This window comes from Carassius carassius, chromosome 44 (genome assembly GCF_963082965.1).
Source record: "Carassius carassius chromosome 44, fCarCar2.1, whole genome shotgun sequence".
Classification (NCBI taxonomy): domain Eukaryota; kingdom Metazoa; phylum Chordata; class Actinopteri; order Cypriniformes; family Cyprinidae; genus Carassius; species Carassius carassius.
The window spans coordinates 24,907,689-24,926,065 of NC_081798.1; the positions used below are offsets into that span (position 1 = coordinate 24,907,689).

At 40.1% G+C, this 18,377-nt stretch overlaps 1 protein-coding gene across 1 annotated transcript; it reads right to left on the bottom strand.

The window, feature by feature from the left end:
* Positions 1-1,709: 1,709 nt before the first annotated feature.
* On the bottom strand, positions 1,710-18,308 carry LOC132126592 (myb-related protein B-like). The gene is made up of 15 exons (XM_059537945.1): positions 18,063-18,308; positions 17,373-17,469; positions 17,067-17,138; positions 16,860-16,952; positions 16,315-16,535; positions 16,010-16,142; positions 15,878-15,934; positions 15,168-15,347; positions 11,835-12,107; positions 10,302-10,444; positions 10,115-10,214; positions 9,863-9,973; positions 3,931-4,047; positions 3,698-3,847; positions 1,710-2,766 (listed from the first exon to the last, which is right to left on the bottom strand). Exons 1-15 carry the CDS (start codon positions 18,080-18,082, stop codon positions 2,638-2,640), a joined length of 1,896 nt encoding a protein of 631 aa, XP_059393928.1. The 5' UTR covers positions 18,083-18,308; the 3' UTR covers positions 1,710-2,637.
* Positions 18,309-18,377: the final 69 nt, after the last annotated feature.

The window sequence follows — 18,377 nt, forward strand, 5'->3', positions numbered from 1 at the left end:
GGACCTTTTGGACTGCTTCTAGGACCTCTAAGTCCTGCCAGGTAGGGACAAGATGCCTGGTCTTTTTGTCATTAGACAGGACTTTGGCCAGTGCTCCTTCCTGCTCCAGGACTCTCTCTATCATCTGCTGCCTGGATCCCCAGCGTGTGGCAGACTCGGTTATGAGTTGGTGACTTGGCAGACCCAGCTGAATCTGGACTTCAGCAAGATGTCTCCTTTTCTTCCAGCTGTACGAAAAACAGCTTACAATTCTTTTGCACAAAGAAATGGCCCGGGTGACACGCTTGTCATTCATGCCATGTCCTGTCAGAATCATAAATAACTATTAAACAAATGTGCTTATGCGAGAAATTTGACTCTGGTTTCACTTTAACACATTCATACAACTAATCCAAAATCAAGCTTTAGAAATATTCTACATTAATATTATTTTCTTGTTTCATAGTTTATTTTTTTAATCAACACCAGTACTAATCATAAATATCAAATATTATATTTTTTTCTGAATTTTAATCATGTAAGTGATTTTTATGTATTATTATTTTTGTATAATTTATAAATGATGACTCTACTGTATGTACATTTACTCGTGTTCCGTTCTTGTTGTTGTTCTTAGTATTTAATATTAATGCTATTTTTTAATGCTACTTCATATTTCTACTCCACTAAAAACTCCACAATGTCTAGGCATATGTGTCAACATTAGTTTCTAGTTACTTTGCAGTTTGCTATTTTCAATCCAGAGAAAAAACTATAGTCTATCATAATAGCTAAATATATATGTTACCTTGATGATAACAACAGGCTAACCAGCATTTTAAAGTCATAATTACCTCACCTTTACCAGCTGTAACATTAAAGTGGTAAATACATCAATGCATCACTAATTCTTATCCAATAACGGAAACCTAATAAAAATGGTTCTGAAATCTACCATTCTGTATTGTAAATGATTTTACATTTAGCACTTTAAGTTTTGTGTTTTATTAATCTATTTAACCTATATTTAACAATACATACTGCATTTCAACGGACACCTGGCCAAGACAGCAGCATAAAACACAAAGTTGCAGACAGACACACAAAGGAAAATAAGGAAAAACTAACATTTTAATGTTTTTGATTAAAGTAAAATATCTGAATACTCCTTACAACACTGCACTCACCAATAGCCAAGTGCAGTCTGTGACCGAAGCACTGCATCCTCAGCCACACGTTCAGCTCAACCGCTTTAACGATGTTGCTCCCGTTGTCGGTTGTTATAGCAACCAGATACTTTTCTTGGAGTTTCCAGCTTGCAATTGCGTCCTGCAGGGCCTCAGCTATGTGCTCACCGGTGTGGTCCTGGGGGAAATAACTTGTTTGCAGACACGCTGTTTTCATCTCCCAGTCTTGAATGAAGTGAACTGTCATGCTCATGTAAGGCTCACACGTCCTGCTCGACCACATATCGCTGGTCAACGCAAAATGGGTCACGTTAGCGAGCCGGTCAGCAAGGCTCTGTCTGATTTCAGTGTACATTTGTGGCAGAGCTTCCCAGTCGCAACTACTTTGCACGAGAAAAAATATATCGATATATCGCCCAGCCCTAGCGTGAACACCAATTAACTAAAAAAATATAAAAAGTTAAAATATACAAAGTGAAGCAGTGCAATAAGTCTGTTCTGGGACATCATGCATCCATTCATGGTATAGAAAAAGAGCACATCTGACCTTTTGGGAAGTTCCTTTATGTTCCTTGGGAAAAACTCATTCAACACAAGCCCACATGAAACAACAAAAACTTGACCTCTATTTACATGCTGTAACTACTGCAATGAGTTACAAGCACAGTTAGAGACATTTGATTTAGTGCAATATGCCATCAATTCTGCACACAACAAGATAAAACTGCACCTTACATCCATCTCAACTTTAAATACAAGTAGCCTAACATACAGCTTTTACCAAAGAACAAGGTAATTACATTTCAGGGAAATTTAAATAGTTACACAATTTCTTTTGAAAATGCTAGTTACACAGAAATACATGGTCTAAATGTTACCATCAAGACAGTCAACGGCTGGTTCATTTTTCTTTTGTAGCGTACAATAGCTTACTTTATTTTTATTTTTTGTAAAATAAGTTTTTATGAACACTGAATTAAAGCCCTAACTTAAGGTCCTAAATGTTATTTTACGAAACGTCAAGATGTGTAACATTTTGACCAACTTAAAGCTAGGAAAAATGTCAAACCAATTTATTTTAATACACTGACTGTATATACAACTAGTACATCATATGAGCCGAGTCTAGCAGATGTCTAGATCTCCTTACAGATATGAAGAACTGAGTATAAGACGACACTAGGATTCCTGATCATTTACTCAGTTCAGCCACATCAGAAACAGCTGGACAATACATAAATACAAAAACAGCAACACACTTATTATACAGGGTTGAAGGAAGTCAGGTGGTATTCTGAATGTGCCACAGAAAACAGGACAAGAGCATTATCAGCATTAAAGTGTCTATTCTGGAACAGTAGTTGGATTCATATTCTACATGACATTTACATATTTTTTTTTTAATCAACAAATTCGACATTATAAATTTGTAGAATACGATCCAGAAGCTGCACTGGGGCTCGACGTGGGATCAGGAGAGTATGAGCGCTCGGTTTGGTGTATGAGATTTTAAAGAGCGGAGGTACCGCCGTGCTTTCTCCGTCATGACCAGCTGGTCCTTCGTCCGTCCACAGACAACGGTTTTCCAGGCTGGAGACATCTAGCAGACAAAAAAAACATTAGACAACTTTTATTTATTAATTTTTTTTCAATGGACAATTAGTTTCATGGACATTTTTTTAAATCATGACTGCAGTATATATATCAGGATTTCATTATTGTTGCTGGAAATTTTACAGTGAAATTATTTAAATGAAATAACCATATGGTGATGCCCATTTCTGTCTAGTGAAACAAAACTTCTTGTTTAAAGGAATAATTCACTCAAAATGGCAATTTGCTGAAAATGTGCTCACTCTCAGGCCATGTAAGATGTAGATCAGATTTGTTTCTTCATCAGATTTGGAGAAATGCGTCACTGCATCAGTGTCTCAGCAATGGATGCTCTGCAGTGAATGGGTGCCGTCAGAATGAGAGTCCAAACAGCTGATAAAAACATCATAATAATTCACAGCACTCCAGTCGATCAGTTAACATCTGGTGAAGTGAAAATATGTATGTAAAACTTTTTTCATTTTCAATTTAGCTTGTCCATAATCCAAATAACGATTCCTTTGAAAAAAAATCCCATCTTCCTTGTCTCTCACATCAAAACCCAGCCAAGTATTTGGTTACAGCCGTTTTCGTTTGTAAGTTTCATTTTTAACTTTACATCTTAAGAATGAATTTTTCTTACAAACTCGCATATTCTCACTTCTCCAGATGTTCATGGATGGAGTGGAGTGCTGTGGATTATTGTGATGTTTTTATCAGCTGACTGGACTCATTCTGACGGCACCCATTCACTGCAGAGCATCCAACTGACCAATGTCGGTCATCAATGCATAATAAAACACTTGGTTATGAATTGAGAAAATAAAAAAATAAACATACTTGCTGTCCTGTGATAATCTGTTATGACTTCATATAATTTGTAAACATGATAATAAATGTTTTGTAAATACGTCGTTGTCTGATCGGTCAGCACTTACAGGTAACGGAGGACTCTGTTTCAGTGTGGGAGGCGCAGGTTTAGTGGGCAGCCCGCTCTCATTCGGGCCAAGAATAAATCCTTGATCCAACACATTCTCTTCCTTCTTCACTCCACAAGAGACGAGCGAGAGCGAGCGTGCCATCTGAGCCTGGAGTGTCAAAACACAAAACATGCTGTAAATCTGCTCAGTCATGCACTTGCCCAGTGACACCATCGGCCCGGTTTCTGTACCTTCTGACTGGTTTTGACGGTGTATTTAATTTGCTGCTTTCGTGCAGCAGCAGTCTCACTGCAGTCAATGACATCCAGAGCCAGAGACTTGCGCACTTTCTTCATCGGCGGCCGGTGCTGTTACAAGAGACACACACAATTAAACATTTATGTATTTGGGTGTTTTATGCCATGTCAAAAAATTTAATTAAAATAAATTGGTCTATAAAGAAGTAAAAATCATTTAAAAGGAAAAGTGAAAACAAAATTTAATATGATAAATGGTGCATCAAGCTAAAAAAAAAAAACACACACACACTTATTTCTCTAATAATTCGAGAATTAACTCCTTTGCAATATTTCTTTAGTTTGTGTTTACTTAAAGAGATGAAAGATGTAGATGTTTTAATTTAAATGAGACAATATTTCACTTTTTAAATAAAAGCATGTCATCCAATATAATATGCTGCTAGTTTTACAATGTTGATAATTATATAAAGTTGAAGACAAAATTATTAGCCCCCTATGACATATTTCATTTAATAATTCCCAAGTGCTGTTTAACAGACGGAAGATTTTTTTGCATTCCAAAACATAATAGTTTATTTAGGAAGCTTGGAATGTTTGTCTAACACAATTAGAACCAAGAATAAAAAAAGTCTACAGGTCAAAATGATTAGCCCTCTGAAGTGAACAGTCAGTGGCGTTTAGTCAGTTGTTGTAGCTCTCCGTAAGTCTCAGACATGTTTCCTGAGGAGCGGCTGCCCATTCCTCCAGATCTGTTGGTCTCCTGGCATAGACTCTGGTCTTCAGTGAGCCCCACAGATCTTCTGCTGGATTCGGATTTGGTAGTTCTTCCAGAAATGAGGTATGCTTTGGGTCGTTATCATTGACAAAAACATCAACCCAAACCTAGTTTCGTTGCAGACTGCCTGAGGCTGTCTTTCAAAATCTTCTTGTAGTCTTCGGTTTTCATGATTCCCTTGACCCTGACGAGATTCCCAGATCCAAACGCACTGAAACGTTCCCCCAGTATTATACTCCTACTGCCATGTTTCACTCTGGGAACAGTGTTCTTCTTTCGGGTTGAGCACCTCTCCCTTCTTTCTTTAAAAATAGGCAACCTCTCTATGGCCAAAGAACATGTTTCCAGTATGCATCATTGTTCTTCAAACTTCAGTCTAGCTTGGAGGTGTCTCTTCTTCAGAAGAGGAGTTCTTCTTGGTCTGCAACCTCACAGTCCATTTTAGGGCTGTGCAAATAATCGAATGTGATTACCATTCGCATCATCAATAAAGCTGGATCTGTGATTAGTAGAAAATCTCCATCACCTGCTTTCAGATGGAGCGGCATTTACTACACAGAGCCGTAGTTCACAGAGAAGCTACACAATATCGCGTTTATTATTGCAGATGCATAATATTGCTTAGCTTGTCAGCTGTGTAGCAGTCATGACCTAATGGTTAGAGTCGGATTTGTAACCCGAAGGTTGTTGGTTTGAGTCTGAGGTCCAGCAGGGATTGTAGGGGGGAGTGAATAACCAGCGCTCTCCACCTTCAATACCTCGACTGAAGTGAGACCCTTAAGCAAAGCAGCGAACCCCCAACTGTTCCCCAGGAGACCAGTGTGGGTTCACTTCTCACTGTTGTGTGTGTGTGTGTGTGTGCATTTCGATGGGTTAAACGCAGAGCACAAATTCCAAGTATGGGTCACTATACTTGGCCACACATCATGACTCATGCCCTTTCCTAAATCATTCACTAGTGTCTTTAGAAACCCCTCTCAATAGTTTTCTTTACAAAGTTTTTTTTATATTTCACATCCTGTTCTCCAATGTGTGGGTCTCTTCAAACTTCTTGATAATACTTCTCACAGCTGTTCTTGACACTTGAAAATGCTTTGATAAATGTGTATATGCTTGTCCTCCTTCGTGATCATTAACAATTATTTTTTTAAATCTAACTTTTTGTGTGTGTGTGTTTGTCTTTGCCATGATAGTACATTTCACTAGTTGATTTGCAAGATACTCATCCTCTGCTTAAAGTGCAATTTAAAGGGTAAATTAGGGTTAATTAGGCAAGTTGGGTTAGCAAATTCATTGGACAATGCTGATTTGTTACATAGCCAATCCAACAGATCATTTCTTAATGGGGCCAATAATATTGACTTCATATATATATATATTTATTATAATTCTTTTATTCCAGGCAAATTTAAATAAATGAGGCTTTCTCCAGACGAAAAATATAATAAGAAATATGGTGTTAAAATTTGCTCTGTTAAACATCACTTGGAAAATGTGAGAAGAATAATTTTAATTTCAGAGGGGGACTAATAATTTTGTCTTCTACTGTATATAATACTGAGCAGAAGTCTTAGGCCAGTAGTATTTAAAAAAAAAAAAATTATATATATATATATAATTATTATTATTTTTTCATAGTTTGGCTGGTCCTGCGACTTATAGTCAGGTGCGACTTATTTGACATGAACCAAGAGAAAACATTACCGTCTCCAGCCCTGAGAGGGCGCTCTATGCTGCTCAGTGCTCCTGTAGTCTACACTGAAAACAACTGAAAACCGTTAACTGAAATATTAACTTAAAGACAACTGAGAAAGACTGAATGCAAACAAAATGCCCCCAAAAAGAAAATCCTATTCTGCAGATTACAAACTGCAGATAGTAAAATATGCAGCCGAAAACAGTAATCGAGCAGCAGAAAGAAAGTTTGGAGTGAGTGAGAAACTTGTGAGGGACTGACGTAAAACAGAGGATACTAACTGAAATGAAGAAAACTAAAAAAGCTAACCGCGGGCTGAAAGCAAGAAGGCCAGAGCTGGAGGAACAAGTCCACAGATGGGTGCTTGAACAACGCGCTGCCGGGAGAGGCTTGTCAACAGTGCAGTTGTGTCTCCATGCCCTGATAGTAGCTAAGGAGATGAATATAAATGATTTTGCTGGCGGGCCTTCTTGGTGTTACTCTATCAGAGCACGGACAACATTGTGTCAGAAACTGCCAGCAGACTTCCAAGCTAAGGTGGACAGTTTCCGTGAGTTCGTTGAAAAGCAGGTTACTGAATGCAACGTGTCAACGGACCATATTATCAACATATGACGAGGTCCCCCTCACGTTTGACATCCCCATGAGCCGAAGTGCCGCAGAGAAATGGAGAGAAATGTGTGAATATAGTGACAACTGGTCATGAGAAATCACACTTCACAGTGATGCTGGCATGTTGTGGAGATGGATCGAAATTGCCACCAATGGTCATTTTCAAACGGAAACCATGCCCAAAGAGGAATCTCCCCCCACAGTTGTCGTGGCCGTGAATGAGAAAGGGTGGATGAATCAAGAAATGATTAACATTTGGCTTACAAAGTGCTACACTATGCGTCCTGATGGCTTCTTTAAAACACGCAAAGCCCTGCTTGTGATGGACAGTATGCGAGCGCACATAACGCCAAATTCAAAGATAAAATAAAAGCGTGCAACTCCATACCGGTCATCATCCCTGGAGGCTTAACCAAAATACTCCAGCCACTCGACTTCACGGTGAACCGGAGCTTTAAGGCAGTCTTGCGTCGCCTGTGGGAGGAGTGGATGGTGGATGGAGAGCACAGCTTCACGGCAACCGAGAGAATGCGCCATGCAACTTTCCAGCAAGTCCTTGGATAGATCGACACAGCATGGGCTTCAGTGACAACCGAAACCATCCTGTCGGGATTCAGAAAGGCCGGAATAACTGGAACTGATGCGGAGTCTGTCGACAGCCCCGCAGAAGAAGAGACGGCGCTTCATCTTCCTCCAGAGTTGGCAGAGTTGTTCAGAAGCGACATAGAGGATGAAGAATTGAACGGATTCAGTGAAGTGGAATAAAATCGTGGGAGCTTGGTGAACTTGCTTAGCGTTACCGGTAACTGTTGGACTCGCTGACTTGATATGTTAATTTTAGCCTATTCAGCCTTCCAGGTATGTTTTTATGCTATTGTATGGCAAACTGTTAATGTGTTATGTTAACATACATATTCAGCCTGTTGTTCTGTGTACAGTCGTGGCCAAAAGTTTTGAGAATTACATAAATATTAGTTTTCAAAAAGTTTGCTGCTAAACTGCTTTTAGATCTTTGTTTCAGTTGTTTCTGTGATGTACTGAAATATAATTACAAGCACTTCATACGTTTCAAAGGCTTTAATCGACAATTACATGACATTTATGCAAAGAGTCAGTATTTGCAGTGTTGGCCCTTCTTTTTCAGGACCTCTGCAATTCGACTGGGCATGCTCTCAATCAACTTCTGGGCCAAATCCTGACTGATAGCAACCCATTATTTCATAATCACTTCTTGGAGCGTCCACCCGCCTCTTGAGGATTGACCACAAGTTCTCAATGGGATTAAATCTCGGGAGTTTCCAGATGGACCCAAAATTTCAACATTCTGGTCCCCGAGCCACTTAGTTATCACTTTTGCCTTATGGCACGGTGCTCCATCGTGCTGAAAAATGCATTGTTCTTCACCAAACTGTTGTTGGATTGTTGGAAGAAGTTGTTGTTGGAGGGTGTTTTGGTACCATTCTTTATTCATGGCTGTGTTTTTGGGCAGAATTGTGAGTGAGCCCACTCCCTTGGATGAGAAGCAACCCCACACATGAATGGTGTCAGGATGCTTTACTGTTGGATGTTGTTGCATGACACAGGACTGATGGTAGCGCTCACCTTTTCTTCTCCGGACAAGCCTTTTTCCAGATGCCCCAAACTGGAAAGGGGCTTCATCGGAGAATATGACTTTGCCCCAGTCCTCAGCAGTCCATTCACTATACTTTCTGCAGAAGATCAATCGGTCCCTGATGTTTTTTTTGGAGAGAAGTGGCTTCTTTGCTGCCCTTCTTGACACCAGGCCATCTTCCAAAAGTCTTCGCCTCACTGTGCGTGCAGATGCGCTCACACCTGCCTGCTGCCATTCCTGAGCAAGCTCTGCACTGGTGCCACTCCGATCCCGCAGCTGAATCCTCTTTAGGAGATGATCCTGGCACTTGCTGGACTTTCTTGGATGCCCTGAAGCCTTCTTTACAAAAATTAAACCTCTTTCCTTGAAGTTCTTGATGATCCTATAAATTGTTGATTTAGGTGCCATCTTAGTAGCCACAATATCCTTGCCTGTGAAGCCATTTTTATGCAACGCAATGATGGCTGCACGCGTTTCTTTGCAGGTCACCATGGTTAACAATGGAAGAACAATGATTTCAAGCATCACCCTCCTTTTAACATGTCAAGTCTGCCATTCTAACCCAATCAGCCAGACATAATGATCTCCAGCCTTGTGCTCGTCAACATTCTCACCTGAGTTAACAAGACGATTACTGAAATGATCTCAGCAGGTCCTTTAATGACAGCAATGAAATGCAGTGGAAAGGTTTTTTTGGGATTAAGTTCATTTTCATGGCAAAAAGGACTATGCAATTCATCTGATCACTCTTCATAACATTCTGGAGTATATGCAAATTGCTATTATAAAAACTTAAGCAGCAACTTTTCCAATTTCCAATATTTATGTAATTCTCAAAACTTTTGGCCACGACTGTACTATTGTGTACCGTTATCTGAATAACTTGCCTTTCCAGATTACCAATATCTGTTCTTGGTCTTGGTCTAAATAAATTAAGTTAGTATTTCAGTTAACAGTTTTCAGTTGTTTTCAGTGGTAGGCTACAGGAGCACTGAGCAGCATAGAGCGCCCTCTCGCGGCTGTAGATGGTAATGTTTTCTCTTGGTTCTTGGTTCAAAATAAATGCGACTTATAGTCCGGTGCAACTTATATATGTTTTTTTCCTCGTCATGACGTATTCTTGGACTGATGTGACTTATACTCAGGTGCGACTTATAGTCCAAAAAATATGGTATATATTATTCTGTTGTCTCCCATTCACCACTACCAAAGTCTATGTGCGTCTCACCACTTGTTTGCGTTTCTTCTCTGTAGGAGCTTCATCTTCTACTATCAGCTCAATTCCTGCCTCGCTGCGCAACACTTCTTTAAGGTCTTCCTCCAAATTTGGAGTCGGAGGCTTAAGAAAACCAAGAGACACAAAAACCTTTTTTTCAATTCAAAGCATCAAAACTAGAACCTCAAACATGAGGTCAAGCATCAGTAAGCTGTATGAGATTTAAACTTGTTTAAACATGATAATAACGAGGAAGACTCTCACCAGGGACCGCAGGGGGCCGTATTTCTCCAAGGCGGTTTTAAATGGAGTTGGGGTTCGAGGAGTCGTATCCAGGTCAGACTTGTGATTTGGTGTGATAAAGCTACAGGAGGGCAAATCAAGAGTTTAACAGGGATATCTGACATTTGAAATGATCTGAATAAAGTGGTCTGTGAAGGCTGAGACGTACAGGGAGTTCTCCTTCTGCGTGAGCGGGGTTTTGTCGCGGTGCAGGGGTGTGGTGACGGTGGCCTTCTGGCTGCAAACAGGAGTCGACGTCAGAGAGGGATTCTCCAGGTCCAGCGTGTCCTGCTTGGTCCACATATTAAGGAACTGTACAAACAGCAAATAATATTAAAACTTAGAAGCAATTTACAATAAATACATTCTTTCTGAATCTTTCTGAACAAACCAAAAAAATCAGAACAGCCAACAACTTATTAATATGCAGGGCTCTAGACTAACTTTTTGCAGTGGTTGCACTGGTGCGCCTATCCTTTTTTAATTAAGGTGCACTGGCATAAACATTCGGTGCACCCAAACTTTTGACCGCATCGCATTTAACACCGCAGTTTTACAAGTTCATTTTTTTTTAATATATATATATATATATATATATAAATAAATCGCTGTTTGTATAGGCAATATTGACTTGTAGCCTAAATGATTAACTAACAATCTGGTCAACAAAGTTCTTTATTTGAAGCACAATTCTACAAGACAGGTAACTTACTGAAAATGAGCTCAAATTTAAACTTAAAACATCTCAAGGTAAATTAAATAAAAAGAAAATCTAAATTAAGTGTTTTAAGGGCTTCAAACTGAGCATCTCATGGCTCAATGTCTTATGGACTATCCTCCACTGCAGTCACATGCTCCTCTGATAACTAACTAGCAGCAAAATCACTGATCAGATCTTCACTGTGTCTGAATGAAGCGATGCTCTAGTGTCTGATCTGAACAGCTAAACAGTCCCTAAACAGCTTATACTACTGTTTCAGCTATTACAATAGTTCAGTTTTGTATGTAATAGCAAAATGATTTTTTCATTTAGTGTTTTATTAAGTTAATTTAGAAAAAAGTTTGGAGCATTTTTTGTTTGTTAAATATAAGTTTTAGTTAAAAAAAAAAATAAAAATGTAGCGACCAAACTGCCAGAGGCAGACAGTGAGCATATGTTTGGTCAATTTAGCCTTCTCAAATCATCACCAATTGCCTAAAATAAAATCTATAGATACAGAACAGTATATAACAATGTTTAAACATTAGACCCAGATAAATGTGCACTATATCCAATAGTTTGTGCGGAGACGCTTAAGGACATGGAGCATGTGATCACTTGAATTTTCTTCAGTAGATGCGCCGTCATTTTTGCTCATAAAGTAAGAGTAATACATCATTCGTAACTGCAAAGGGTCTACTTTTATTTGTGTGCACTCACAATACCAACAAAACGTTGTGCTTTTGTAAAATAAAGAAAACAGACATGATGATGTCTCATCTTTAACAGGAGTAAAAATGATTTTGTCATATACCACTCCATTAAAATAAAAGTCCTGCTTCCAAAACGTCACCCAATGCCGATAATTGTTTTATTTTATTTTTTTACAAAAAATGCAAACAATTATGCAAAATATTGGTCGACCTCCAGTGCAAGCTGGTGGATCTGGACCTTAATAATAAGGTAGGAATATGCCAGTGATGTGAAAAGCGTCTGTGGTACCTGTGAAGGAGAGAAAGGCAGGATTTTGACCGGTGTGCTCTTGGGGGTCATGGAGTCGTTGGGGTCAGGTGAAAGGGCGATGCGGCGGCGACTGCGGCGGCTCAGGATGGACGGAGGGGTCGCCCCGCCGGGTGAGATGGGGATGAGCTCCCCTTTGCTGCCCTTGCTGAGCTCCTGCAGGGTGCTGCCCTCCAGACGAAACTGCAGCAGCTCGGGGCTCTGGCTCTCCTCCGGCAGCTCGAAGTCCGACATCGTACACCAGCCCTCCAGATCCTTGTGGAAGAAAGCTTTATCATCATCTGGCTAGGGCTGTGTGATATGACAATATATATCAGATGGACAAAATAAAAAGTCGTTTCATCATGCTCTACCGTTTATTTTGTGGTGTCGCAAAATACACGGTTTACAGTAATACTTTTTCATCATTTGAATGACTGCCATCTTTACACGCCACCACGGGGTGGAGAACAACCATATATATATATATATATATACACGTGTGTGTGTGTGTAGAATCTATACATAATACACAGGTTAATTATATCTACAATACAGACGAGTCTTACAACAAGGTTGCATCACATTTCAAAACGTTGCATTGCATTCCTGTTCTGAGGTAAATTCAAGGTTTATTCCTCGCAGTGTGTCTGTGGACATTTATACATTTGCGTGGCTCAAGCCTGGTTTGGTGTGGATGATTATCTTACAGCGCGCGATCTGCGTGGGCCTGATCACATTACTGAGCTCAGGTGGGAAAGACTGGATCTCACGCTGGTTTCACACCGATTATTTTAGTGTATCATTTCAGGAAGATATTCACAGAGACTGAGAATGCAGAAAGCGTACCCTATTAGTTTTTGATTTTACAAAACCAAAAAAAAAAAAAAAAAAGTACAAATAAAAGTTTTGTTCATATTTGCAAGTGTATACAAACAATACTTATGTCATTTTTCAGTTGATATTAATGAAAGAACTATGCGTTTTACTTTGTAGTGTATTTTTTAGGTTCGATAACTAAAAGTAAAGTAAACAAGTAGATTAAATAGTAATCTGATTACTTTTTAAATGCAGTAATCAAATGACAATTTTAAATTAGTAATTAGTAGTGGATTACATACCCAACACTGACCGTGAGCTTTTAGGTAACAAAGCTATTTTACTGATAAAAGTAATGGGAGAGCATTTAAAATGTTCTGTTTCTGACTGTGCGTTCACACCAGACGTGACTTGCACGAATAAATCGCTCTATTCGTGTGTAGTTGGACGCTTGAATGTTTTGAGTTTTGCTTCATTCGCACATGAAATTCACTTCACAACAGACGTGAATTTGTAAGCTCCTGATTGGTTAATGCGGTGACAATTTTCGCCAAAGTTCAGATTTTTTTTTTTTTTTACTCTCACGAATCATGCGTGATGCACGTGAACTTGCCCCAAACGCTCAATTCGCACCGCGTCTTTCACGCGAATCACGTCGTTTACGCCGCATTATTCGCAGGAATCATGTTGCAGGATCTTTGCATTGACTTAATGCTCTTAACGCTTCATTCACGTCTGGTGTGAACGCACCATGAGCCCATAATCTTTGTTTCAGCCAAGATTGTTTATTCAGTGCATCCCAATTTAAACACTTTTGCTGGAAAATGATGCCATTACGCATTTGCTGTGAAACATGACTGATCTATGCCAAGTTATTCTCACCTCATATACGTCAGCAGCTAAATGCCATCAACAGACAGTTGTACTAGGGCTGTGACGGTTGCCGTGACAACCGCGGTAGTCGGTTGCTACCGCGGTTGTCTACTGCCACCGGCGATAGTGCACGTGACGTCACAAACTCTATAGCAAGCATAATACAAAGTTTTGTATATAAGTGTAATAACTGTAATAGTTGCAAATTCTAAGTCTATGGTAATTAACAAATTACCTCAAACACAGCGTTTCCTTTAGATTGGAAGATTTGAGCGCAGGAAAATACAGTTTATGCATTCAGAAAATTAATTTAGTGTTGGGCGATGGATCTTGTTGGGAAAGCAAATACCACCTCACTGATCTGGAGTCATCTGCATTCATGTCACCCATCGGCGTTTGCACAAGTTCTCGTGATCGCAAACACTGGCTGGTCAGGTTTGGTGAGGCTTTCTCCAAACTGGCCAAATACAAACGAGACAGCGATGAATAAAAGTTTGTAACAAGAAATATGCCAACGGATTCCTATTTCAAAGAGAGCGCGTGCAGATGAGGAGTTAGCTACTGAGCTTGCTTGGTGGCGGAAAAGTAAACCAGACGCAACACAACCGCGTTGTGACAGGTTTAGTCTGTCTAGTGTCTATACAGGACATTTGAACTCTGTGTCAGTGCCTCACAGACCGGACGGGGATTTATCATGTCGTGTTGTGCTGCATCCAGTGTAGCATCACTGATTATAATGAGTATTTTCTCACGCTGCGTCGCTCACGTCTGTTAGACAGGGTGTATTTAACTTCCTTATTTAGGCTACTTTCTTGTAGCCTAAATAAGCATTATTTCTTCGATATTTATTTTAGTGTTTTGCAGGCGGCGTTTACTGACAGAAGTGCTCAAATAAACACGAACTGACGAGTTAAATAGGATGTGTTAGATGAGTGATTTCTAGACATGCATACATATAAATATATCCTGTATATAATATATATAAAATATATTACATGCATGCACAGTTTAAGTCAGCTTTAATCACCTTTTTTGGTAATTCCATGAATTAACTGACCACGACACTGCTTGCATATAGTTTATTTCGCAGTTTGATATGAAAGGATACACACAAAGAAAGCGCGCGCCGCCTTTGAGCACAGGACCGTCCACGCTCGCTTAACTTGCACCTGATAATAAAGTGAAGTGGAGCGCGTGTCTGAAACGTTTCCTGTTCAGTCATTCTGACTGCGACTGAATAAATTCACTTCTTGTCTTGAGAAAGAAAAAGTGACAGAAGCAGCAGTTGTGAGTGGATGGCCATCCCTGCCCCTACGTAAAATAATTTGAATACGTTAAACTGGAAAAAAATGATCGCCTTCGTTAACGAGCAAATTTTGACACTAATGTTATATATATTTATTATTTTTATTTCAAACACCGCGCCACCGACGGTTGTTGGTCCATGACTACCACGGTGGTAAAAATCAGCCACCGTCACAGCCCTAAGTTGTAGCTGTTCATCTCTGACTAATTAATTCCCTTGATTAAATTACAGAGAGTAAGGTAATGATTGTTTATATTAGCAATATCAATTATATTTATGGTATAACATACTTGCTGGTAATTAGAGATAGTATCTGTTGTTTTTAGGGTTGAACTCACCCCATCCATCAGCTCCATCACCTCCTTTAGTGTGGGAGCCGCTGATGGAGAGAGGAACCCCGAGCTGTCCATCACCCACGTCGACACATTAGAGTCTCCACCTTCACTTTTGGGGCTCGCTGCAGCCTTCGGTGTCTTGGGAGATGCGGTTTTGGTGACTTTCTCATGAGCATCCGGATCCTGTAAACAAACAAGAATGCAAGACGCAAACACATGATTATTTCTTAAGACACAGGTTTTACATTTAAGGATTTGGTTGCTAATGCAATGCTCTACCACAGGAACACTTAAAACTATATCTAAACCACACATCTTCATATGAAAAACCAAACACTGCTATCACTGATATATGTCAAGTCAAGTCACCTTTATTTATATAGCGCTTTAAACAAAATGCATTGCGTCAAAGCAACTGAACAACATTATATTATAACAGAATATTAATAGCAATATTTCAAGGTGAAAGTTTACTCAACTGAAGTAACTTAGCTTTAACCAACTTGATAATCCAGACATTTTTTTTTTAAAATTCAGTTCAAATTTATCAGATTTGATCTTTCAAGCTTTTGAGGAATGTTTCTCCATTGCATTGCATTGCATGTTTTGAAACATCACACAGAATCTGCTCACTTGGGATTTAGACTGCGCTTGTCCCTGTGCTTCTTACAGTATAGACTTTGCAATTAAAATCATTGAGGTTTTCACCATACCCTCTTCAGGACGTCGCCCGGTAAGCCCTCGCTGGCTCCATCAAAGCAGAACTCCACCTATAAAACAAATCACCAGAGTTGATCCCCAAGTCTTGCCGAGCGCTGCTGTGCACTCAAAGCCTGCAGATGTACCTCTTCAGACACCAGCTCTTCACTCTCCGTCTGCTGCAGCACATGAAGCGTTGTGTCCACGCCGGCGTAGAAACCCGTCTCTACCTTACGCTTGATAGTGGAGTTCCAGTGGTTTTTAACAGCATTGTCCGTTCTGGAAATAAATATATGTATATAAAGTACTTTAAAATATTTTCAACTGAAGCTTCCAGAGCTCTGCACACCATTACATTCAGCCGATGTCCGTTCTCTTGACTCTAAACCAGCACAACTACACAAGCGCCACGTAACCAATCTATCATTCCTAAAATCCACACGGTGTTCACCTTCCAGGAAGCAGTTTGGCGATCTCGGCCCAGCGGTTGCCCAGCACACAGTGAGCCTTGTAGATGATGAGATCTTCTTCTGGAGTCCAGGAAGACTTCTTGACGTCTGGATTGAGGTGATTGTGCCAGCGCTCTCGGCATTGCTTCCCAAGACGGCCCTTCAGGTGCTTGGCCACCATCGCCCACTGCTTGTTGCCGTACTTCTTTACGAGCTCAATCACCTGGAAACAGCACACCGTGTCAGCGATACATTCTCAGGCTAGTCTCTGTGTCTAGAAACCAACTTTAAGACCCCTATGAAATCTAGTGTTTTTCCATTTTTATTTTCTCTGGATTCTGCTCTACCCAGCGTTCTTCAGTGTTAAACAGCCAATTCAATTCTTATGATTAGATTTAGCTATTTCGTCCTTGATTTCCACATTGTAGAAAAATCATAGGCAATGCATCTCTATGTGACAATGAGAATGTGTGTAGAATATATAGCATAGAAATGAATTTCACTCATTTCCATACTGTTCCTAGCTTGGAAAACACACTTTTTGTACCTTCTCATCCTCCTCCTTTGTCCAGGGTCCTTTGACGAGATCAGGATCCAAAACTTTGAACCAGCGATGCTGACACTGATGCTCGGATCGATTCTGTACAGAACAACAAGAACAAAACTGCCACCTCAGAGAGACACAAAACTGTGTGAAACTAAACTAGGAATAACTCATGTGAGCTCGGAACGCATTATAGATGTAAACACTTACAGATAAAAAGCCAGCAATGTATTTCCAATCATTTTGTCCACAGTTCAGCACCAATTTTCGCAGCTTATCATCCTGGAAATACAGCCATCTTTCATTTTTGACAAATATCCTCTGGATTTCATGCACCAGTAAAAAGTTGCATTTATTCTCCCAATTTCGCCAGGTCTACACTACACAACCAAAACCTTTGCACTTAAAACAATGTAGTCCCATCTAATATCTAATACAGAAATCATCGTTTCTGTAGAATTTCAAACTACACAACTTCAGTGATTTAAGACAATGGGCTTGTTTACAGCAGCATACCTCCTCTTGGGTCCACTTCACCTTCACTTTCCCACAATCCTTCTGGTCAGCCACATCGGAGTCTGTGTCCTGACACATGGCCTCGTCGTCGTCCTCACTGTTTCACACACAGACTTCATGTTTAGGGTTGGATAAAACAAGACTGAAAACAGATCAGCAAACTCTGGCAACAGCGTGCTAATGGTTTGACATCTGGCCTTGTGTTTGCCAGACAATGTTCAGCAAAACTAGATGAAAAACTCCACATCCTTTAACACATCAGTGGGGCTAAGATCATTTCAGACGCTCTCGAGGATGCACAGTTGGGGTTTAGGTTATGTATTGTAAAGCATCACCTCGATCTACTAGCATTTCTCGCTAATTATTTCAATGCATGTCATCAACATGTGTAAATGTTGGTAAATGCATTACACAGAAATTATATGGATGACTTAATAACATTGTAAACACAGTGTCTTTAAATTCGTCTGTGTGGCGTTTAAACTGAACGGGTGCCGTGAGTTTGAGCGCTCTTTGTGTTTTTATATTAGGCGGGGTTCAATGCATCACTCACAAACTTAATGTCAACAACCTCTACAAACACAAACCTAATGTTGAATGCTTCAGATGTGATCGTTTTCCTGTCCTAAAGTGAAATTCTATTATAAAAAGACTTTAAACAAACGATAATAACAATCTTTATGCACTTACCCGCGCATCCACCGCGACATTTCCCTAAAGTTTGTTCAAATGCACCAATAAAACAGACTTTACGAGGACGCTGTGCATGCAGCATACAAACGCAAAAACATCTGTGATGTTAATGCGATGGTCGATCAAATACAGTCAACACTTTCCTATAAAAGCGCGCGGGACCCGCCAGCTGAACATGTATTGCTGCGCGCCCAAGTTTCTATCTCGCGCTTCTTTTTCCCAGCCATTCCCGCGAGTGACGTCAGCGGACACACGCTGCGTGCGCGTCCACCTGAGCCACGGACGCAGTACGTGCGCGCTCGTAAACACATG

Excerpts from the sequence above, each read along its gene's own strand:
- LOC132126592 (XM_059537945.1), bottom strand. The coding sequence starts at position 18,082 with ATGTCGCGGTGGATGCGCGG. Across the intron at positions 17,470-18,062 it reads ATGTCGCGGTGGATGCGCGG|TGAGGACGACGACGAGGCCA; the intron begins GTAAGTGCATAA and ends TGTGTGAAACAG. Across the intron at positions 15,935-16,009 it reads AAGAGCTGGTGTCTGAAGAG|GTGGAGTTCTGCTTTGATGG; the intron begins GTACATCTGCAG and ends TTTGTTTTATAG.